The sequence below is a fragment of the Lissotriton helveticus genome, chromosome 3_1 (genome assembly GCF_964261635.1).
Source record: "Lissotriton helveticus chromosome 3_1, aLisHel1.1, whole genome shotgun sequence".
NCBI lineage: Eukaryota > Metazoa > Chordata > Amphibia > Caudata > Salamandridae > Lissotriton > Lissotriton helveticus.
The window spans coordinates 1,170,607,957-1,170,633,260 of NC_136061.1; the positions used below are offsets into that span (position 1 = coordinate 1,170,607,957).

A 25,304-nucleotide genomic window follows, 5' to 3' on the forward strand; every position below is an offset into this window, starting at 1 on the left:
GATCTGCTATGGAGTCACCAATGGCTCATCCCTGAGCCTCATCCTCTTCAACATCTACATGGCCCAGTTCGCAGCCATCATCAGAAACCATGGATTCAACATCGTCCCCTACTCCAATGACACACAGCTGATCCTCTCCCTCACCTACAAACCTACAGCCACTAAGAGAAATTTCCATGACGGGATGAAGTCAGTAGCCGCATGGTTAAAGGAGAGCTGCCTAAAACTTAACTTCAACAAAACCGAAGTCCAAATCCTGGCTCTACTCCCTCCGCTTGGGACGACTCCTGGTGGCCAGCAACACTCGAACACTCTCCACACCCACCGACCACCCCGCATAAAACCCAGGCATCATCCTCGACTCCACACTCTCTATGAACCTCCAAATCAACATCGTATCATCCTCCTGCTTCCACATGCTCTGCCTACTCTGATAGCTCTTTAAATGAATCCCCCCCCGAGTCCAGGAGAACACTCACCCAGGTGCTCGTCAGCAGCAAGCTCGACTACCGCAACACACTCAATGACAGCAAGTCACCAAAAAGTTCAAAAGAAATTGCAGCACATCCAGAATGCCTCTGACAGACTTATCCTGGACCTTCCCTGCCGAAACCCCATCTCTGGTCACCTGAAAGACCTTCACTGGCTCCCGATTAACAAAACAATCACCTTCAGGCTCCTCACCCACGCCTATGAAGCCCGAATACTTCCACCACTGCCTCTCCACACCGACCAGACACCTCTGATCCGCCCATTAGGCCCTGGCCACTATCCCCCGGATCTGCAAACATAGGATGGATGAAGATCCTTCTCCTAACTCACTGCGAAGACCTGGAACTCCCTACCTCTGCACCTCAGGTAATCACCATCACTGACTCAATTCAGGTAGGACCTCAAGAGCTGTCTCTTTTACTGAATTTTAGAAACCCGCACTTTGAGTCCCTTACAGGTGAGTAGTCGAGCTCTATCAGAACACTGACTGATTGATTACTATAGACATGAATCTTACCCAGCCCGAGGTAAAGAGTTGTTTAAAGGTGTTTGTCTGTGGTGTGTTGACAATTAACAAAATAGTTAAAAATGCTGGGGCCAATTCACAAAGGTAATCTGAGACAAAAGTTTAACTTTACGACTTTTTGTCTTCACAAAAGTCATTTACGACTTTTGGTATTCACAGAGGTCATTTACGAGTCATATCTTTACGTCCGCCATCTGGCCGTAAATCCGCATCCGGGCTGTACTCTGCGCACCCGCTCTGTACTCTCAGGTTCGGGCTGTACTCTCCGACTTGAACCAGATGAAGTGTGATTAATGGACCAGAATGCAATTTTTACATTTTACATTAGAAATGTGTAATAAATGGTAGAGAAGGTCATGAAAATGCAACACTAAGGGAAGTGTAGTGTTCACACTACAGTCAAAACTGAGGAAAGCGCAAATTGTACCAAGATACAAAGCAGTAAACTTTTCTCTGTTATGATGTAGTGTCTGGCCATACCCTTTTCCCTGCCCAAACGTTTTTTCATCACCTCCTCTACCATTTATTACACGTTCCTAATGTTCCCTTTCGTTTCTGCTATCCCTTTCCACTGTTCGTTTTCCAGTGGACAAACAGCTGCAAAACGAACGGCGGAAACGGATTTGGGCACCCGCAGTAGGCCCCCCCCTAATCCCTGGGGCAGGGAGATGTACATTAGGGTGCACCTACGTAGTGCAGGGATGTGTCTGCACCCTATATTTTGCATTGTGGCGGGGGCTGCTGCCCGCATCCCCGCCACAATGCAAAATATAGGTGATGTGACAAATGTGGTGGCAGTTGCATCGTGATTCGGATTGTGGGGAGGCCGCCTCATAGGTAGCCGGTGCCAAATCCATAACGATGGTGGACGGACTAAAGTGAGTCCGACATCATAATGAGCCCAAAGTTCCTTTGCCAAGCTTTACTGCTTGCAACCATAGATACCCAGGGTCAAGCTAAGGGTAAGTGAACAATACCGACTGGACCTAGGATGGTATTTGCAAGTAAACGATAAGTCCACGATAAAGCCCCATAGCCATATCAGATAGTACACCCAAATCCTCACAATGAACCACTGCAGAGCTATGAAAACATCACTGTTTATCCTTATAGATCACAAAGGTTAAAAATAATAAGAAGATGTGAGGTAGACTTCTATCATTTTGTGTAAAATGCTTCTACAGGTTCCAATAAAGTGTAACTGAGCAAATTGTATTTTATATAAAATACCTTATATTTGTCTAAAATACACATTTTGTATGTTTTGCACATTTTTAAGTATCAATATATAAGTCCTCATTTCAAGTGGGCTGAATTTTGGTGCATAGATACAATGAGGGTCAGGAGAGGGTAGGGAGAGCAGGGGTGTAGTAAATTGGGTGATTGGTTATGCATAATGTGATGCTTGCGAAAGTAATAGGTCCACAATTTCATCTCAATGGGAACCAAGCACCCTATTGTAGTCCAAGGCCTATCAGGGGAGGTTGTGTGGGCTAATAATCACCATTTGCTGGCACCCAATAATAACAGTTAACAAATTATTGTCTAGTCAATGCTCTTTCTTTAGAAAAGGAAAGTAAATGTATTACACACACACCAATATAAAATATATAATAATTTACAAATATATATGTAAGGTAGAACAAAAACTCAGAAGGTCATGAGTCTCAAAATCCCAGTTCTCCCCTGCCTAAACCAGAAAAGACATCACAATATGGGAGATATCACTATAGATATATATTTTTTTAAAAGCCTATTGGCTTTATCAAGGGTTCCCCATTGTACAAGAACAACATACCACATGTTTGAAACGGTGCTGAGCTAGAATATCGAGTTGGAAATGTCGACTTACAAAAATATCGAGTTGGAAATACCATGATTCAGAAATATTGACAGCAAGAATATCGTGGTCAAGAATATCGAATTTAAGGTAAGAAATATTGTTTAAAAAAATATAAAAGTCCTTAATATTGTTTGCAAAAATATAGATGCTTAAAATATGGATTTTTTAATCAGTGTTATGTAGTTTAGTTTATCTTTTTAAATGTATGTTTTTTGTATAAGTATTATTTATGAAATTTAATATATGTATTATATTTTTATTAGTTATGGTGGGAAGTAATATAATTATAATAAATTAATGATTATTTTGTATTTATTTTATTTAGATTTTATAGCGTTAATTGTGGGAAGTAATTTATTTGTAATTAATTATTAATTGGTTGTTAATAAATACCTACAGGCTTGGTCACTAGCATTTCAATAAAGTTTTTCAAAGTGTTTTATTATAGAAATGTTGACTGCTCGCGTCACCAATAGCTTAAAACCGCTAAATGGCTAGATCACATGATCTCAGTTCAAGCTGTACCGCAAACGAATGCGGTTAGAATTTGAAGCCAGTGCGATGTGTGCTATTTGATAAATGTTGCACACTAGTATTGCAAACAAAACCAGTAAAATTATGCATTGCTTATAAAAGACAATCTATGTTTATAATAGCATGGAGCAGCGACTGTTTGCTTTAATGAATTGTATTCTGTATATTCACACAGCAAACTACGAGTCTGTTGTCTACTTCTTTTGTTGTAGTCCGTCATGTGATTCGTTTGCACTGAGAGTTTAAAACACTTTGAAAAACTTTATTGAAATGCTAGTGACCAAGCCTGCAGGTCAGGCGAAACGCGACTAGCACTATCCAGCTGGCATTAAAGTAATGTTGCACAGACATGGCGTCGACTGCTTTCTTTGGAAATATTAGAAGTGTTGGTGAATTAATTGATTAATTGGACCACGACTGGGAGGTCCACATGTCGACGCGCCCTTTGGTTTGGAGGCAGCGGGCGCTCCCAATCATTCTGTGGAATATATATATATATATATATATATATATATATATATATATATGGTATATTATTGTTATAGGGGTACAGTGTGTGGAGTAACTTAACTTACTTTATAATTAGTTGTTAATTACTATTAGTTTTTTATTTGAAAATAAGTTTTGATTGTGTAATTAATTGTTTTACAGTTTAATTTTAGCTGTGGGTTGTGGGGATTATAGGGGTAAATTGTGGGGGAGTTAAAAATGTTTGAGTTTTAATTTGTTTTTTAATTAATAGTATTTTTTTAATTGGTAATAATTATCTTAGTTGAGGGAGTACATTTTTTAAAAACTTAGATGGGTTGTGAATTGTGTGGTGTTATACGGTAGAAAATAAAAAAAAGTAAATTTATGTAATAATTAATGTTTTTGTTTCTAATATAAATATTTATTTGTTTGGAAATTATTTTTTATGTTATATAATATATTATTTGTAGGTATTTATTACATGTATTTAACATTCTAATATTAAATTAAAAAAATATATATATTTGTACTTGAATTTTGAACATATTTATATATTTTTTAATTTATTTTGTTTTTAAAATATTTTTATTGTTAAACTTTTGTTTGCTTTCATTTTGAACTGACTGGAGTGAGAATATTAATTGTTACTCCTCTGCAATCCAACACCTTCCCTACTGTTGCACTTACTGGAGTGGGAATAGTAATTTTTACCCCTCCGCTATCCAACACTTTCCCTACTTTTACAACTATTGGAGTGGGTATAGTACATTTTATCCCACCACTATCCAACACTTTCTCTACTGTTTCACTCACTGGAATAGGAATAGTAATTTTTACCCCTCTGCTATCCAATACTTTTCCTACTGGTGCACTCACTGGAGTTGGAATAGTAATTTTTACCCCTCCACAATCCAACACTTTCCCTACTGTTGCACTAACTGGAGTGGGATTAGTAATCTTTACCCCTCCGCTATCCAGCACATTCCCTACTGTTGCACTCACTGGAGTGGGACATTTAAATTTGAAGAATTTTAAACAGCAATAGAATGTTTTTTTAAATTAGATTTTATGTTATTGGTACGCACACACACCCACATATGTGTGTATATATATATATATATATATATATATATATATATATATATATATCAGAAAAGGATTGCCAAGCCCAGTTTTGTGACCATTCCAGGTATTTATTTTCACAACTGCTAACTTGTGTCCTTACATGTTTCAGCTTTTTATAGCCTTTTATACATTGCACTCACTGGAGTGGGAATAGTCATTTTTACCCCTCCGCTATCCAACACTTTCCCTACTGTTGCACTCACAGGAGTGGGAATAGTAATTTCTACCCCTCCCCTATCCAACACTTTCCCTACTGTTGCACTCACTGGAGTGGGAAATTTAAGTTTGAATATGTTTAAATAGTTTAATATTTTCATTTATAATAGAATTTTTTGTAAATTATATTTTATGTTATTGGTACACATATATATATATATATATATCATGTGATCAAGATCGCGTGATGAGATCGAAGTGCGTCATGGCAGGCACTATGCCTGAACAGCTTTGGAGTCTATACTTTATGGGGCTGATTCTGATGTGGGTTGGAAATGCTTCCCGACTGAATCGGGTTGGAAATGGTTTCCAACCCACTCGGATCGGGACAGTCCGACCGACGGAGTACAATGCATCCGGTTGCTTCCTGATACGATTTGATTGGACTCCCATTGACTTCAATGGGAGCATATGTTCCTAACCGCAATTCCCCAACTTACAACGTGCCACAGGGCGTGTTTGCAGACATGTCACCTCAGGCCACGCCCCCTCCCTTCACCAGTGTGCAAACGCGCTTCGTGGTGAGTTGTAAATTGGGGAATTAATTCTATTTCAATACTGAGGGTCCTTGAGGGCCAACTAGCCCAACAGGTATCTCCAGAATGGGCCAGGAAGCTGCGTTGCAGACAGGTGTTCAGAGGCCACGCCCTGTTTTACACCTCTCTGCAACGCAGCTCTGTGGCACTTACTGGAGGTACCTAGTGGGCTAGTTTGACCCTAGGGACCCTTAGGATTCAAGGGTACTTAATCTCTCAATTTAGAACGCCCACAGGGCGCATTTACACAGTGGTGAAGGGAGAGGACGGGGCCTGAGGTGACGTGTGCAAACACGCCCTGTGGATCGTTTTAAGTTGGGGAAATAATTCCCCTTCAATCCTGAGGGCTCCTGGGGGCCAACTAGCCCACTAGGTGCTTCCAGTAAGCGGCACTGCGCTGCATTGCAGAGAGGTGGACTAGGCGGTGCCCCTTTTTTACATCTCTCTGCAATGGCGTTTATTGGATGTACCCAGTGGGCTAATTTGCCCCTAGGGACCCTTAGGATTCAAGGGGACTTAATCACCCAACTTAAAACAGAGCAGTCAAAGCAGGGAAATTCCTCCCAGTCAATTTTAGATCAAAGAGCTATTTTATAAAGTTTGGAAAACTCTTGAAAAAATAGCATTTTACCTTTTGGATTTCTTATTTTGTTTATTTTCCACACTAGTGAACATGTTAATCCAAGAGCACAAAAAAGCGTATGTTTTTCTACATAAATAAAATCTAACATAACATAACCGAGGGCCCCGGACCAGGACTTCTAGGGCGCCTGTTTGCTGCAAGTGATACCAGTTATGTCATAGTCATGATGACAGGGAGTGACAAATACAAAAGCAGTTTCTTCCCGCACCCTATTGACATTTCTATTTTCACAATACCATGCAGTTTTTGGGACGGGGTGTTGTCAAACGAACCTACTGACACAATACAAATAGAATGGACTTGGGGTCCGCGCATTCAAGACTAGCTTTCTTCAACCAGCCTCTTTCAACCATGGCTTGTGACCTGTGACTTTGCCAATGATGTCTTGGTTCAGGCAAATGGAGTATTAGTCTCTTACCTAATTCTATTGTCAGTATGGATGTGTCCTTACTCCTCCACTAGAGTAGCTTGCATTGAACTGAAAGAAGGACTATTTTACAAGCATACCCCTCTCTTTTCACTCCTGTTGGCTCCATCCGGTGTGCCTCGGTGTAATGTAGTAATGCTACTGCATATGTTAGCACATGAAATCCAGACCTAGTGGCTTTGCCAATGCTTGTTTTATACTGTTGTACATCATCCTCTTTCCTTGGCTTGTGTTAAAGCATTCAAAGATTCTCTTCAAATGTGTATTCGTCTGGATTTGTTTTTGTAGCATCTTTTTCATGTTATTTCATATTATTTTACTCTCATATATATATATCACACAGTACTAGCAGTACAATCTTCTACATGTTGCATCTCTGCATATGCAATAAAATATATTCTTTCTCCAACGTTTTTGGCCCTTTTTAATCAACGTTGCTAAAATTGCTACTTTTGGTAGTTTCTTGTTGCCTCTGGTTGATGTATGTTGTTGTTATTGTTAAAATGGTATGGTTGTATTGCTTCATATTTATATTATGTCGTATAATTAAAATATTATTTTGCTTTTTAATGTTAAGTGTCACACAGATATGAATATTTCTCTGAACTATACCTGATATGGTTTTTTTAACTTAAAAAGCATTCAATGGTTAGTTAGCATGCGTGTATTTAGTGAACCACAGCCTTGCTATTCCTAAGTGATGCGAAATTACAAGGGCCAGTAAGCATTGGCTATGAAGTCACACTGCAGAAGTGGTTCTGCTGTCTCTGTGGACCGCAGGCCATCTGTTGACCGCTGTGTGTGAACAGAAGGAAAAAGAAAAGCAATCTCCTGGCTTCCGTCTGCTCCAGTCACTGATGTATTTGTAAACCAGACTGTAGAAAATTGCAGTATCCATGCGTTCATTATATGTTCTATGGATGCCTTTGGGTCACTGTAAACAGTGAGGGTGAAGTCAGCATGTGTAGAAGTCCGGATTAAAGCTACTATCCAGATCTGCCATGCACAAAGACATTGGGGCTTATTTATGAGCCCTTGCGTCACTTTTACGCCGCTGTTGCGTCACTTTTTTTGACGCACCAGCGGAGTAAAAAATGTGCCTTGTTGCACCATATTTACAAAGTGACGCATCTAGGTAGATGCTTCACTTTGTAAACCCCTGCGCCACATTATACCTGCGCCAGGTATAATGTATGCAAGGGGGGCGTTTTGACGCAAAAAAGAGTCATAGAAGTGACGCAGTGAAATCTATAAGATTTCACGGAGCCATTTCTTGTACGCTAATGCATCGAAATCTTACGCCTGCCTCATGGTAGGCGTAAGACTAACTCAGGCACTAACAACATGGGACTTGCACATGTGAAAGTACACATTGCTGGAGTTGTGTCACTTTTATGACACCAGCAATGCGTCACTTTTGAACCTACAGATACGTCAGAAATACTGACGTATCTGTAACTCCTTGCGTCATGATGCGTCATACTTTAAATATGACGCATCGTTAGTGTCGCAGGGAGAGCGCAGTGAAAAGTGACGCATTGCTGTTTTCACGCAGTTATGCGTCACTTTCCATAAATGAGGCCCATTGTATCCAGTATTTATTATGACTGGCGATAAGGGAATTTTGCCAAGCATTTGCTGCAATCGAAGAGGCTAGCATCTAACTATTTCAGAAATTATAACATGCAAGACGTTACATGCCTCATGTTAAAAATAATTGCACACAGAAAATAAAATGAAATGTAAATACATCTCAAAAATACTTGTATGTTTAGCACACTTTTAATACTCTCATCGTCACACATACATAAGTGTGAAATTGAATTATTTTGCCCGAAAATGTAATTTCTAAATTCAGAATAAGCAAAGGCTGGGACTGATCTTTGATTACACAAAAATCAGAGCAATATTTGAAATTGTTCTACACATTTTTTCAAATCTTTGAGTTATCCAGCGTATCCATGTTATAACTAGAGATTTAACGTGGTATGAAACGATTCATATCAATTAGTAAGGGGATGGTAAACACAAACCCTTCCCCAGAAGAACGCAGTATCAACAACACCAGTTTCCAAACAGTCATTGGCTTAGGCAAGTTTGATTTAAACGACTGCTTACCTCCATGTGCAAAACACACCTTTAGTTTAGGGAATTTTTCAAAAATTCCTCCAAAAATCATAGAACATATGGCAATAGTTGTTTCTGATGGCATTCCTAGAAAAAAACAAAAATGATTAATCGAGGGTGAAACCAGATATTTGTCTAAGCCAACAGTGAAAGATTTGGTATGTTTTTTTGTAGTCTACAATATTCCATTATACATTGCTGATACATTTATTAAGTTTATGAAACATCTCAGTAGCAAGTTGAGGTGCAAATCAAGGTAGGTATTTAAATCACATATGCTCTTCCTATTATTGATGTCTGGCAGAGAGAAAGCTTTAGTTGTTTTGCCAGCAACATGTAGTCAAAATAACATATATAAATAGGGTCGGCTTACTTCAGCCATTGGCCATTTTGCAATGTGAGTTACGGAATTTGATCATATCTGTAAACCGGCTAAATAGATAGAAGTGCACTTCAGTGCCGAGGTTTCTGAGGCAATTGCTTACTTTGCTTATTTTTCTTTCTTTCCATTCTTTAGCCTTTTCCCTTTTTTATGTGCATCCTAATTTTTCTCTGTGCTAATAGCAATACTTTTTATGTGATGTGCCCTACAATTAGAAAGGGGTTCTAGGCCTGTTCCAAGTACACCTGCTTGCAAGGAAGCTCCCTACCGTTCTATTAAAATAAATTATATGTGATAGATTTGAAGAAAAAAAAAATATATATATTATATATATATATGTATATCTATATATCGATCTATCTATATCCATATCTCTCTCTCTATATATATATATATATATATATATATATATATATATATATATATATATATATATATATATATATATATTAGATAGAAGGCTCTAGCTGGCAAGTTTAGGGCCTCAAGTGTTTTCTTTTTTCGCTCTTTTTCATTTAGTAGGCAATGCTTGCAATAAATACTATATAAAAAAAATCGAACCAGCCTGAACTATTGACTTTGCCACGCTTGTTTGAACATGCAGTGTCTCCTTTCAAATCCAAGGCATGTCTTCTGAAGTGAATTTACAACATCTCAGCCGTTCAGATTGCTAAATTTTAAAACAGTCTGGAGATGCCAGGTTTTGATTGCACATGTAGGTTGAGAAGCATTCAAAGGACCTAATTTGCAGCATTGAATAATTTATTGAAAACAACCATCACTGTCACTCTCTGGCCTTTTTTTCTGATCGTTCTGCCCCGTTGGTGATCTTCCTTCCGTTCATTGATGTAGCTTTTAAAAATGTTGCTATATGGCGTGCTTCGCCTCTCGTATACTTATGTTTCTTTCACAGATATGAAAAGTCTGCTGTACCATTTTGTCTTTGTTGCACAAATTCACACGGTCTAAGTCCATTCGTGTGTCTCGATGTCACACTACAAATATTTTTTTCTGTTGTTGCTGTGTGTTGTCTTAGTAACATAGGTTGCATTGTTATCTATGCAGTGTAATTTCTTCTATTTTTTAAATCAATACTTATGTAGGTATATCACCTCGTTTTCACAGCTGAATCTAGAGCGGGTTCCGTTAGAATTAGAAACAAGCCTTGGCAAAGGCAATAGGTCTGACTTGCATGTTCAGGTTTAACTAGCCCTATTGGCTTTGCCAGTGCTTGTTTGTGTGTGACTGTGAATGCGTGTGTGGTCTGTGAAAATATGGGTATGCATTAAGAAGGGGGACATGTATATCTGCATGTGTATAGACATTACAGCTGCCAATGGAAAGAAATGGAGGGAGTGATGGACAAACACCCAAATAGCAGGATAGGTTTCTAAAGCACAATATTCAGCTGGAAGAGACCTCAGGACCTAGAACGTGGAGTCCAGTGCTCACAATGCATCACAATTCTGGCAAAAAGTGGTTAGCTCAGACCCAAGTGGTGGAGACCCTCATCACCAGTCAGGAGCCCTCATCTCAGGCACCAGCATCTCCTCCTGATACCGCAGGCTGTAGGAGTCGAGGGAGGAGAACTAGGAGAGGTTGAGTAAATGGAGAACTAGCAACACTGGTTTTGTGGACTACTTACTGCACAATAATGGTATCCCTAGATGCTAAATGTAATTACCTTCTACAGATATGCACAGGCTTTGGGCCTAGCAGGACTCTCATGCATTGCAGGAACCTATGAGACCCTTGTTCTAAGCAATCCCCACTCCTGCGACCTCGTGCCAGTGGGAACTGCGGAACACACGCTCCTCTCCCATCATGCTAGAGCCATATGTGCAAGAAAACCCTTTATAGCCCCATTGCCAGCTACTGAGTGTTTCTACCTCTTCTTCCAGTAGATACACAGCCAGAGGCAGTCTGTCACTAATGTCAATGGTCCTGGTACCCGGGCATGACATTTAACCTCATCCCCAGCACTTTGGGTCTCAAAGGCAGGGGAACAATTTATTGTATGATGGTGCCGTCATATAGGTATCAGCCTGCAGAGTATGCACTGGGTTGATCAGGTACTCAATGCTTATTTTGTGTTTGTGGTTGAAAGTGGGGCCAGTGGCACTCATCTTTGGGAATCAGAACCATGATGTTATATCCTTATGTCCTATGTTATTTATGTAATGTTTCCTGCTTTTAGTACATGTTGCCTCACCGCATCATTTGTTACCTAGGTGATTAGAATGCCAGCTTCAAGGAAGCTGGTTTGTGAATGCCAGCTTCAATGAAGGTGCTTTGTGAGGGTACTTGGTCCTGTCTTCCTATTTTGAAGAATAAACCTACAGTTCAACATATACTACTGCGTGGACTACCTTCATTGGGATGTAACACATGACCCTTGGTCTTATTTTCTTTTAGGCTGAGTTGTCTCCCTACTGTTTTTTTAGTAGCACACATAAGCACTTGCAATATGTTCTTGTCCTTATCTTCTTACAACCAAGAGTTATCTGTAACAGAGTTCCCTGTGATGAGCACCTCTGCTTGCCCTGAGTTTATTTTAAGAGAATTGCTGTTCATCTTCTGGGCGGCAACAGTAAGGTAAAAACTAATTGATTGCTGTCCGTAAGTCATTTTATTGCATGGTGGCAAAACGGTCTGATTATGTAGAAAAGTGAAACACATATCAGATCATGAGCAGTTACCCAAAAATAAATTACTTTTTTTGGGAACTGTTACAAGACAGGACTTCCAATGTAGGGACCTTCCATGATCAGGAGAGGAGTACAGTAAAATACTGTGGTGGAAAAAGTAGACTGAAACAAATTGTGTCTAAAATGTAGTCTATTGAAAAAATAGAATGAAAAAGGTTGTGACTACAAAAACATTGAAAAATGTTTACCCTTATAGGGCAAAGGTAATTGTACTGGAAGCAAGTGGAAGGGGACATTGAGGAGGCAGTGAGGTGGGAAAGTGGTCAAGGGACTCGCAAGGGGTTATTAAGATTCAGGGAAGGGGAGCATTAAGGAGCAGTACGTGTTGGTAGGGAGCAAGGATTAGTAACATTAAGGGGTAGTTAGGGGCTTTGAAGGTAGTATGTTAGTAAGGTCTTTTAGGGTTCAAGGAAGGGTTAGTAAGGGTAGTAAGGGTACAGTTAGAGTCAATAAATAATGCTTGTAATAGCAATCATTGGCAACATTTAAGGAATGCCTCTTTTGCATGTTCACCCCCATATTTTTAGACTGATGCTACTGGTTTATCAACTCTGGGAATGCAATGAGGCCTGCTAACCAGACCTCAGTGCCAGTGTTCTTACCCTAAAAAAGTGTATGTCAAATTGGCTCTACCCAATAGGCAAATGCTGACTTACTTATAAGTCACTATTATGTGGTACCCAAGGCATGTAAGACAGAGTGTCAATAGAGTGTTAATCCAAGGCAGCAGCACTGGCTGTTCTACCCTGAATGTGACAAAGGACAGAATGGCTCCCAGCCTACAACTGCAGACTGGAAGTTCGACTTTGCCATTAAATCCAATGGTAAAGCTACCACTTCCTTAACCCTATATGTAAGTCTATTGTCACAATTAAAGTTAACCAACTCTTAGAAAGTTGCCACTCTGGGCCCAGCTAGTCCAGTGGTCTCACAAAAGCTTGAGCACACAGACAACTTGTACACATCTGGGGAGACATGTGAATGGCTCCCATGCTAAGGAACAAATGCAATTGCCTCTGAGGGAGTTGTTACCTCCTCGCCCAAGAAGGCCACTCGTGGTGTTAGCCCAGAAAGCGAGCTTCAAAGGGGAAGCTGCCTTTGAAGAGCTGCCTGTGACAACACTCTCAATCAGGATGCCTTTTGTTTCTGCAAACAAGTTGGAGACAGGGACAGAGAGGGAAAACTCCTCCCTAAACCAGTTGTAGCCCCCAGATAGCCAAACCTCTAGGATGAGCTACCAAGCTCCTTATGACTGAGAAAGTGTCCGAACATTTTAAGAGTGGCTAGAATAGTGCACCCTGGGACATCCAGATGCCACATGTTGCAGGAAACATGTCACCAGAAGAGAGGGGATCCAGTAGCCCATTGGCTAGTGATCATGTGATCTCCTCAGGGCACTTTCCTGGGACAAATATGACATCCTTGGCAACCTGCTCACAAGATAAAGCAGGATTTGAGGAAAAGACCAAAGAAGGACTGCCCTGCTGCCCTTGTAACTGCATGGAGAAAGGCTGCACAGTTGATAGGACAGCACCTGCAACTCTTCGCGCCTTTAAAGTTTGGATTGTGCCTGCGGTTCCTGACCAGGAGAAAAGTTGATTCATAGCTCAGGATCAAAGCAGTGACTCCAAGGATTAGTCGGCTGATCCCCTGGAACCAGCTTCAGGGACACAAGAGCTGAAAAAGCCCAAACAAGCAAGTTGGGAGCCATCGCAGAAGTTTTGCCCCTACCTGCGGCCGAGCACACCGAGTGACCAATACCCAATTGCCAAAAGTTGCACTCGGGTCCACTGGTCTCCAGAGTCACATCAAAGTCTGGATTTGTCAACCATGAGGGACACCGGCCCCTATCAAAGGATTTTGCCCCAAATGCGGTGCAAGGAGACAAGTGGTCAGGATTGACTGGCTAGCTACTGCAATGTAGAGGACTTCGAAGGAACCCGACCTCGTGGCCAAAGTCACCCACACCACTCATGGACTAAGGACACACCACAAAGGACCGCATTTCAACGGGACCATCTCTGAGCATCTTTTTGCCTGTATCCTCAGCATCAGGACTACTCAATTATAATCTATCTCGGTCGTCCTGTAGAGTTTGGAACTTGCCATGAAAATGCTCTGGTGGCCTGGTAACTCCCAAATACCCTCTCTGGCCCCATAGACCTCCCTCTTGTCAGATTTCGTTGCCCAAGTCGGGTCATAGGTATTGAACTAACTCTTTCAAACTTTTGAAAAGTTTCCAAACTTTTTGTTGACTATTGCTTGTTTGCGGTTGCATATAAAAGTATTTATATCTTAAAAAATCTGTATCTCCGAAACCCTCTGGTGGATTTTGACCATCAAGGTTTCTAAAAATCCATAAAATACGCTCTATTTTTATAAATTATTACTGTGTCTCTTTCTTGTTGTGTGACATTCTTATCTCGTTGTTTGGTGCTATTAAAAGCTTGACACTAAGGTCCTTTGTCAAGCCTTGCTGTCCAGCTATCCTGGGTTGAGTTTAAGGTTTGCAAACAAGCCTGGCTGGACCCAGGAACGTTTTTGTGAGTGCAGTACACAATAAGGCCCCACAGTCATAACATATAATACAACCAAATCCTCACACGAAGCCAACAGGTATGGCCTAGATTATGTTTTTCATATGGCAATATTAAAAGCATTATACATTTAATAAAAGAACGAGAATGTATTTACATTTTTAAGTTTCACATGTAATGGCGCTTGCACCAGCATTAGGTTTGGTGTGCAATGGTGCTTACACCATTTCTTAAACATAACGGGGCAGATTTATGAAGGCCTTGCGCCGCAGGTGCGTCATTTTTAACATGGGAAAAAGTGACGCACCGGCGGCGCAAGGCCTTCATAAATCTGCCCCAACGTATTCAGCTCCTACTCCATACATATAGAAAGTAGTTTCAGATCAGTCGTTTCCCTCTATTGGCTAAGACACTGTTAAATACATATTGAATAATTCCACAGTACCATTTTATTCCCACATATTTCTATCAGTTTAGATATGTCCTTTCACTTTTTGTGGAATGGATGAGGAACTATTTTATGTAAGAAAAGCAGACTGCGGCATTGCACGGTTAATTCTTTATTTCATTCATGGATTGTACAGACAAAGCATTTATTTATATTTTGCACTGCAGCAGTAATTTTCTACTTGCTTTTATCATCGGAGGACTAGGAAACACAGGTCTCTGCAAAACCCAAAGATGTAAAATGCCGGTCCTACTTTTACCCCATTAGGTTGCTATTGGCAACCAAGGTAGGACCAGTAAAGTTGCAGTTTTACTACACAGCAGACAGATATCCTCAAAAGAGAATACAACTGCTTGCAAGTGGAAGGTGCACCATATGGCCAAAAGATGTTTCCACACAGGAATACAATGAAGATGGAAAGCCGCAGTTGCGCAACCTTACCGACATATGTTATCACAGAAGATGGAGGACTGCATTTGTACTAAAGCGTCATGCAAAATTATAATGTAGCTGGTCGAAAGAAATGGAGCCGTATTAAACAGTCTCTTGTAAAAGAGGGATGCTGAAGTAGGGCAGGTGGGAAGATACCAATTCAAAGGATGTCAGCAATTTCTGACTATCACAGCTCTTCCTGGGTAAACAATTAATGGTTCATCAAGTTCAACATTTTCCCTGCATTCTGTGATTTGCACTCTTTTATTAATACCTTTAAACAGGAATTGAAGTACGAGAGAAAAAAAAAGAAAATAAATCTGTCCTTCTTGGATTATTCATAGATAGGCTTTGGAAGAGTGCGTTATGCAACTTCCATATTTATCCTGCAGAAATGCAAAACCATTCTTGCACCATACCAATCAAAGGCATGAGTGCACTGACAAATTTGACATTTTCATAATTTGCACACAACACTGCCCTGCATCTAGCCGCAAGCTTTTCACAGCCTCAGACAAGTGTTGGAAGGTGAAGTGCCACAGGGGGTGAGCCCTGGTTACAGCATTCAGGGGGGCACAGCCCTGGACGCACCACTCAGGGAGCACAGCCCGGGGTGCAGCACGCAGGGTCATAGCCCTAGCTGCAGCACTCAAGGGAAGGTACAGCACTAGGCGCAGCACTCAGAGGGGCGTAGCCTGGATGTAGCACTCAAAGGGTGCAGCCCTGGACCCAGCATTAGGGGGTGCAGCTGTAGACGCAGGACTGAGGGGAGTGCAGCCCTGGACGAAGAACCCAGGGTCTTGCAGCCCTGGATACAGGACTCAGGGGGTGCAGCCCTGGATGCAGGACTCAGGGGGTGCAGCATTCAGGGGGGAGTAGCCCTGGACATGGCACTGAGGAGTTGCAGCACTGGATGCTGCATTGAGAGAGGGTGCAGGCATGGATGTGGCACTGATGGAGGGCGCAGCCCTGGAAGCAGAATTGAAGGAGTTGATGCCCTTGAGCCGCGGGAAGACTGGGAAGAGAGAGGCCGAGCCTTGGCCACCGCGTTAGATATAGGGGGTTCGCTACTCCCACATGTAGGCCCTCCCCTGGCCTGTGAATGGTAGACGCGGGGCGGGGCGCCCCACCAGTGTCGGTTGGAGTTTTTGCTGTGTGGGACTAAAGCGCTCCCCGCCCATGTTCCCCTGCGGGTCACGCGGTCAGCGGCATTCTTGCAGCATACCAATCAAAGACATGAGTGCACTGACAAATTTGACATTTTCCTAATTTGCACACAACACTGCCCTGCATCTAGCTGCAAGCTTTTCACAGCCTCAGACAAGTGTTGGAAGGTGAAGTGCCACAGGGGGTGAGCCCTGGTTACAGCATTCAGGGGGGCACAGCCCTGGACGCACCACTCAGGGAGCACAGCCCGGGGTGCAGCACGCAGGGCCATAGCCCTAGCTGCAGCACTCAAGGGGAGGTACAGCACTAGACGCAGCACTCAGAGGGGCGTAGCCTGGATGTAGCACTCAAAGGGTGCAGCCCTGGACCCAGCATTAGGGGGTGCAGCTGTAGACGCAGGACTGAGGGGAGTGCAGCCCTGGACGAAGAACCCAGGGTCTTGCAGCCCTGGATACAGGACTCAGGGGGTGCAGCCCTGGATGCAGGACTCAGGGGGTGCAGCATTCAGGGGGGAGTAGCCCTGGACATGGCACTGAGGAGTTGCAGCACTGGATGCTGCATTGAGGGAGGGTGCAGGCATGGATGTGGCACTGATGGAGGGCGCAGCCCTGGAAGCAGAATTGAAGGAGTTGATGCCCTGGAGACGGCACGGAGAGGGCAGATGCCCTGGACACGGCAAGCAGGGGGCTGATGCCCTGGACACAGAGAGGTCTGGAAACAGCAAGGAGAGTGCAGATGCGCTGGACATGGAACAGAGCAGACTGATGGCTGGGACATGACACAGAGGGGGCTAATGCCCTGGATATGACAAAGAGGGGGCTGATGAGAGCCAAAGATGCAGAAAATAGATTGTGGTGAAATAATGCATGAGTGGTGGGGTTGCCGGAGCAAATTGAGGGCAATAACATGGTGGACTATGGGGATTGCTGGTTCCAGGAGGAGGACGCAGTGGAGGGCCTCTCCCAGTTCTTTGCGTTGGACAGAACGCATAGAGTTCCAGCACGACCACCGCTGCCTAGGGCACTTAATGCCCTATTGTGGCGAGACTACTCTATTATAAGGACAGTGGCCATATCCTGAGTCAGGCAAGAAGGAGGGGTGAACTGATTGTCGAGAACAGCACAGTCAGTATTTTCCCAGATTTCTCTTGAGAGATCCAGAAACAACATGCCACCTTGCAAGAGGCTATGAAAAGACTCAGGCAGCTAGGTTTCTCATACACAATGCTGTTCCCAGCCAGACTGTGTGTGTCAACCTCAGAGGGGGCACAGGTCTTCCAAACTCCAGAGGAGGTCTGAAACTGGATTGACCTACAACCATTGACTGGACAAAGCCAAGGCTCTTGAGGGAGCCGCCTGCGCAGTACCGGATTGTGAAGGAGGCCCTTTACTATCCAGAACGTCGGCTCCCTCCACGGAAGAGGCCCAAAAGGAACACCAAAAAGAGATGGCAGCAGTGGCATCCATGAGTAAAACGGGCCCCATGTCCAGAATGGATGAGGGCGATGGAAGGAGGTCGGACTCTCACCATGGTACCAGAACCTCTGGGGACTCTAGCAATGAGTTACCAACAGTGACTCTAGGGACCTCGAACGGAATTATCTGACTTCAGTGTCGAGTTGGTATGATTTTTACCCTCTGCATATGGTTTTGAGAGGGGGGAGTGCAGTCTGTACACTGAGTAACTATTGTCCTATGCCTTAAATGTACCCTGCTCTAAAGCTGGATGGGGAGACCTGCTGTGGACCATGCTATAGTCACAACCCTCAAACAAGTGTTGCATGTGTGTGCTCCTGGGAGCATTAATGATTGTTAGATTGTTTGGATGGAGATGAATGCCTGCTTGTCTTGGGGAGTGAGAGTCAAGGTGAAATCTATTGTTTGTCAGGGTATGCTTGAGCCGTGATCAACGTAGCTTCATAAAATTGCTGGATGTCAGGTTGCTGGGTATGCGTGTTGGGTGGAGGTTAGAAGGAGAGTCGAATGAGAGATCTCTGATTTGAAATGATGGGTGCATACATGACTTATATATTACTCTCTTTGGAATATCAGGGGGAAGCACACTATGACCAAATGCTATAAAGTCTTCTCCTACCTAAATAGGAGGGGGATTCATGTGGCACTACAACAAGAGACACGTCTCACGGCTAAGAGTGTCAGTCAAATTTCTGGCAAATTGTATGCAACATTTTCTGCTGACCTAGCCCCTAAGCTCGTAGATCTCTATAAGTCAGCAAGTGATATAGGCCACCTACCAAACTCGACTCGAGGGGCCTTAGTGGTGCCTTTACTAAAACCTGGGAAACTACCACATGATTGCAGGGCCTGCCTATCTCTATCAATTCTCAGTCAACATTACAAGATCCTCAGTAGGATACTGGCCTCCAGGCTTCTCCCCTTGATGCCGCAACATGGGCTCTCAATGTCTACTGACTATTAAATGTCATAGAGGCACGTATTTATAATAGGGCAGAGGTGGTGAACTGAGCTAGCATGGGCCTGACTGGTTTCTAGCATGGACCCGACAGTTATATACAAATCCCATGGCCCCAGCCCCCTCACTACATTGACACCATGGATAGTAGATGCCTGACATGTGCTCTGAACCTGGAGCACATACTTCCACCACACTCCACCCTATGACATCACATGCCTACAAGTCGCTTGTCCCTCCTGGAATGCTGAAAGAGCACATTGAAATTCTGAACTTTTGAAACTAATGTGGGAACGACTCAAAACGGATGGGGGAGGGAGGGAGTTTGATGACTGGTTGCCTGATTTTAATATTGAATATGCAAGAATCGGGTTGATGGCCACGGATACCTGATTTTGCACAAATGCATATCACACTGCTGATGGGGCCTTCAGTAAAATCTGTTTTAAAAAAAATGGAGGGGGCTGATGCCCTGCATGCAGAACTGAGGGGCTGATGCCCTGGAATCAGCACTGAGGGGGCTGATGCCCTGGAATCAGCACTGAGGGGGCTGATGCCCTGGAATCAGCACTGAGGGGGCTAATGCGCTGGAATCAGCATTGATGGCTCTCTGGAGAGAGCAGTGCCAAGTGATATAGTAAATAGAGGAGCGGAGGTGGTTCAGGGCTACAGAGAGCAGTGTTGGATGTAACACTCAGGGTGAGAGGCACTGGATCATGATATTAAAAGCAACAGTGGAAGGGTGGATGCATCACTGGGGTGGGACTTTGGACTGGTGGGTACAGCACTAGACAGGACACTAGAGGTAGGTGCAGTGCTGCATGTGAAAGGGGCAGAGGGGTGAAGCATTGGATATGAAGCTAGGGTGCACGGAGCAGTGCTAAACACACCACTGGGTAGGTGCAGCAGTGAACATAACACTAGAGGTTGGTATATCACTGCAAGTGATTCTGTGGGTGCAGTAATGGAAGAAACAGGGGCAGGGAGCTAGAAGCCCAACTGACAGGAAAGGGTTGAAAGAGGGACTGAGGAAGCTGCATTGGTGCATGGAGGTATACACAAGATGCAGATTTGTTGAGAGCAATGTTAAGTGGTGCAGTGTTGTAGAGAGCAATGATAAGTTGTGCAGTGGTTGAGGTGGCACAGCCCAATTCAGCACCGCTCCAAGTTGAAGATGCAGTGCAGAAGACAGCAGAGATAGCTGTAGACGATGCAGCACCAAAAAATAAGTGCACGATGGAAGAGGCAGTAGAGGATGTTGCAGTGTAGCGCAGCACTGGAATGACCAGTGCTAGCAATGACAGCTGCAGTAATGGTACAAGAAGTACCAACCAGAGAAGTAGTAGATTTTGAAGTGCTCCAGATGACAAGACTGCATGAAGCATAGTCATATAAAGATTCAATCTCAAGGGAGTAGCTAGCAGTGGTAAATGCAGCAATAGAAGCTGAGCTGGTATTGGAAGACGGGGAGCTAAGTGGTGCAGCACCGGAGAGAGCTGAGCTGGTGGAGGAAAATGGACAGAGGAAGATGGAGTGCTCAGCGATAGAGTGCTAGAGGGGGCAGATCTTGCAGTTGAAGATGCAACATTGTTGGTGCAGTATTAGGTTATGACTTATGTGACATTGCCATATAAAGCACATCTCTCAGGTAAAATACTGGGCAGTAGGACAAAACAAGCAGTACGGTTCAGCACTAGGCGCAGAGGGCACTGCGGAAGATGCAATCCTGGAAGAACCAGTGCCAGGTGATAGTGTTGTAGATCGCAATGCTGAAGCTTGTCGAAGGCAGCAGTGCTGCAGGGAAACATCATTTACCACACAGTCTGAACCATGCAGTGCCTCCAGTACGCTAGTCACCACAATGACCTGCTTTAGGGAACATGGTGTTGGACTAGTGTTGGATTTTAAGTCCAACACCTTCCCTACTGATACAGAGACTGGATTTGGAATAGTAAATTATACAATTCCAAAGTCCAGTGCTTCCCCAAGGCAAGTCGCTGCAAATGCCTGCATGCCAAGGAATGCATGGCAATGACGCAGTCGCCTCCCAGACCGCACCGCTACAGCACATGTGGCTCAGGCATGCATGGTTCTGTCATTCAACTGTACTGCACCATGAAGTGATCAGATGACCATGCCGAATAGAGCATCGCTATTTGATGCAGTGTTACAGGTGACACAAGCCAATGGAGTAGACCTGCCAGTCCAGAACGGGGAGAACAGTGGTAAGTGTTTAAGGGACCCAGAGATCAGTGTTAGGGTGGTGAGGGCTTTAAGAGAGCAGTGCAAGATGGTGTAATGCATGACATGCACAAGTAGCAGGGAGCAATTCTAGGTGGTGGTTCAGTTCTGCACAGGTTAATGTTGAGTGGTTTATTGTCGGTGCTATAGGGGTCATGGTTAGGTATTACACTGCCTTAGAGAGTAGTGCTGGGTGCAGCACTGCCATGGAGAGTGATGCAAGGTGTTGTAGTGTAGTAGAGACCAGTGCAGTATGGCATTATTTGGTGCACAGGTCCCTATAGATCAGTGTTAAGTGGTTCGGCAACAGAGCTATAGAGAGTCCAATTAAGAAGTTCAGAGCTGCAGTGATTAGTACTTGGCGGTGCAGTGCTTCAGAGCAGTGCTACGTGTTGCAGTATTTAAGACAGCAGTGGGAGGTGGCCCTGTGATATATGAATCTATTTTGGGTGGTTCAAAGCAGAAGAGTTCAGTGATAGATGACACAGTGCTTAATGTGAGGGTCCAGAAGGGAGCAGATGCAAGGTGGTGGTGAAGTGCTGTACCAATCAGTGTTAGGTGGTTGAAGTGTTGGTGCTGTAGAGATTAGTGTTCACTGGTTTGTTGATGGTGAAAGCAGTATAACATGGTGCAGTGTAGTAAAGATCAATGTTGCGAAGTGTAGAGCTGTAGAGATCAGTGTTAGGTTAAGCAGTGCTACAGCGAGAATTGTGGCACCTACATTGCTAGGTGTAGCATTGCTAAGCTTTGTAATGCTGCAGAGATCAGTGCTCGTGGTGAAGTGTTGTAGAAGGTAGTGCTGGCTGGTGGAGTGCTATGGAGTTCAGTGTAAGATGTAGTTGGTGTAGAGTACTTGGTGGTTTTTTGAGAGGGCCACAAGGCAAGCAAGAGTTACTGGGCCCAGCCAAGAAGACTGAGTCCTTTTACTCCCGATTACTCCATGCCCAGTGGACTATGGATCCTGAGCAACATGGCCTAGTACCCCTTCAGCACTTGACTTTCAGTGTTAGTCTGGTCCAAGTAGCCAAGGCTCCCTCTGTGAGGAGGTAGATACAGGGCAGTTAACACAGACACACAACTCAAAATATGTACAGCAGCAGAAATACAATGTTGTCCAGCCAAATACTCACTTTAATGAAATAAGTATTATTTTACCACTATCAACACAAAGGTAAAAAAATATGATATTCACACACAGCTACATAGTCCCCTTGAAGTCAGGGCTGTAATGTTTCACAGGCAGTTCCCTGTCTCCCACTTCCTCCTCGCTCTAGAGATTGTGGTTCTTTCCCATTCATTTTAGGTAATATCCACGGTAAGCCCCAATAGTAGTCTGAGTCTCCAGCTTCGACTACCCGCTCTACGGTAAAGTGAAAAGTGTTCCAGCACCAAAGCGAAATCTAGCAAGCAAGTGCCAACTGGGACGGATTTGGCTTAAATTAAATTAAATGAGATAGCAGAAAATGAGGATAATTGTGATGAAGTAGTGTTATAGATATCTGGAAAAAAGGGTGATGGACTGTATGATGATGTCATGGTTGAAGGGAAAGCAGTAGAGATGTTGTTTGTCTCAGGAGCGGAAATGACCATGAATTCACAGGATCTATTCATGAATGGTGTAAGTAACAAAGTTAAAATTATTAAATCAGACATACAACTGTATAGTTTACTGTGGTAAACCAATACAGCTAATAGGATACTTAATGGTGAGATAGAGTATAAGAGGAGATTTGCAGCTGGTAAGATTTATGTAACAGTAAAGGACAACATCATCAGTAGTTGGTACCATCAAAAAGACTCGGGCACAATATTACACCCGAACACTGAGCCACCTATTTAATTAAGAGACACAAGATATCTTAATGTGATTGATCAAGAAAAAGTGACTAAAGTCAAAGTGCAGAAGTAATTTCCCAGAGGTTTTAGGCATTTTTAAGGATAGGTTCACAAGATAAAGCTGAAAGAAGATGTTGCTCCCACAGTGAATTAAGTGAGAAACGTACCCATAGAGGTAAGGAATTCAGTGACATCAGAGTTAAAGAAATTGGAAGCTTCTGAAATCATCAAAAGGGAATAAGGAACATACTAGCTGGCACCAGCTCTTATCACCAGTAAGCAGAATGGTGATGTAAAATTATGTATCAACCAGATGTGGTTGAATTAATGTGTTGTGGTAGATATATTTCCCATACCAGGAATACATTATTTCATTTGTTAAACATGTTAAATGATACCAAGTGGTTTTCTATGTTTGATTTAGCATTAGCTTACTGTCAGGCTTCTTTGCTTGATTACAATGGATTACACACCCTTCATAACCCCAGAGGGGGACTTGAGATTTAAAAGAATGTCATTGGACTAATTGCTACCACCTTGATGTTTCAGAGCAATGAACAATGTGTTGGGAGATATAACAGAAGTTAAAAAGTATCCATGGTTATTCCAATGAAGATCATGTTGGAAAAGGGAGGGTGGTTTTGAGCAGGTTAAATGAAAAGAGTTTAATCATAAACGTTAAAAAAATCTAAATTTAATAGAGAGGAATTGGAGTTCTTAGGGAACACTTTATTTAATCCAATAAGAGTTTGAAACACACAAAAAATAACTGATCAGACCATCAGTGAAATGCTGATCCAAAAAACATAAGGATGAACTTTTTGGGGGTTAAAAGAGTTTTGGAATTCCATTTTTGACAGGATCTTTCTATAAATCTGCCAGGATGAGGTTGTTACTAAAGAAAAAACTAGAGTTGATATCGGATGAAGATAGACACAAAGTCTGGAAAGTTACTGTCTAGCTAATGAGAATTTGATTTGGATAGCTGCTAGGACCAAATGATTATGGGTGGCACTTGTTCAAATGAGTGATAGTATAGATAATTCTGTGAAATGTATTTCATGAAGCTTAAAGGATGCTGATAAGAGATATTTGGTCATTGAGAGAGAAGGTCTTTTGTGTGGGGGAGAGATGCGTATTTACAACTAACTATAAACCAACAAAGGATTTTTTTTAAGAAAGGAATAAATAAACTTCCAAATAGAACAAGTAGGTGGATTGTTGCTTTACAAGAATATGAATTTAAGATAATGAAACAAGGATAGAGGGTGAAATTGAAGAGGGGGGAGATAGGAGTGAAGATGTATGTTATACGATAGGAATGAAGATGTATGTTATAAGTGAAGGTGAGTTTAATCTCACCAAGTGTAAAAAGGAATTTCAGGAGCATGTTGTTCTCCAAGAAGTCGGAACGTTGATATGTGAGGGTTTGTAAACAAAGCAGTTATGTGACAAGGCCACAATACCTTACTGGGATGTGAAAGATTAATTTTTGATGAGTCAAGGTATTATATAAAGGGGTACACGATTAATTTCCATTGAGTCGTTTTGTTAAGTTGTTAAGGATGGCACATTGATAGCCTGGGATGAAGAAGCAGCCTGTGAGTGTTGTGAGAGAATGGTTGGAATGTGTGCAAATTGATAAGATGTGTAAGACAAGACAACAACCCATGATCATCAGGTGAGTGTTGGAAAATAGTGAAGGGAGCCTCGAGTGAGCACAGTCAGGTTTGCCAAGGGGATTAGCCTTGACGAAGGTTTGACTACAGGCATCCATTCAAACTCCTCAAAGGATTCATGGGGCCCAATGATGGTCTCAAATCGTGATTTTTTATATTTACAACAGACCAATTAGGTGCTGTATATTTGTTTTTTTATTTATGTTTATCACTATAATTCTGTTTACAGCAACATCAGGAGTGGGAGCATCATTTCTCCTTTGAGGTCCTGACAAAAAGCCTTGGGGTAGGGCTTGAAACTAGTTGACCTACCAGGTAAACAGTAGGTAATCACGCCTCAAGCTTTTCCCGCATATCCCCAGATTTTAGCGTGTCATTTTAGGGGTAGAAAATCAAGTTGTTTACGTCCCACTAATTTGATATTTTTAACTTTTTTCACTTCAAAAAAACCCATTCCATCTTCATAATAAGGCCATTTAGGTGCACAGGGACACCTTTATT

General features: G+C 42.7%; 1 protein-coding gene across 1 annotated transcript in view; it reads right to left on the reverse strand.

Moving 5' to 3' along the window:
• ACMSD (aminocarboxymuconate semialdehyde decarboxylase) overlaps positions 1 to 25,304 on the reverse strand; it is a 625,677-nt gene that overhangs the window by 176,604 nt on the left and 423,769 nt on the right. Inside the window, exon 7 of the mRNA XM_078681812.1 lies at positions 8,932 to 9,027. Within this exon, the coding sequence (XP_078537938.1) occupies positions 8,932 to 9,027 (96 nt within the window). The remainder of the gene's footprint in view (positions 1 to 8,931; positions 9,028 to 25,304) is intronic.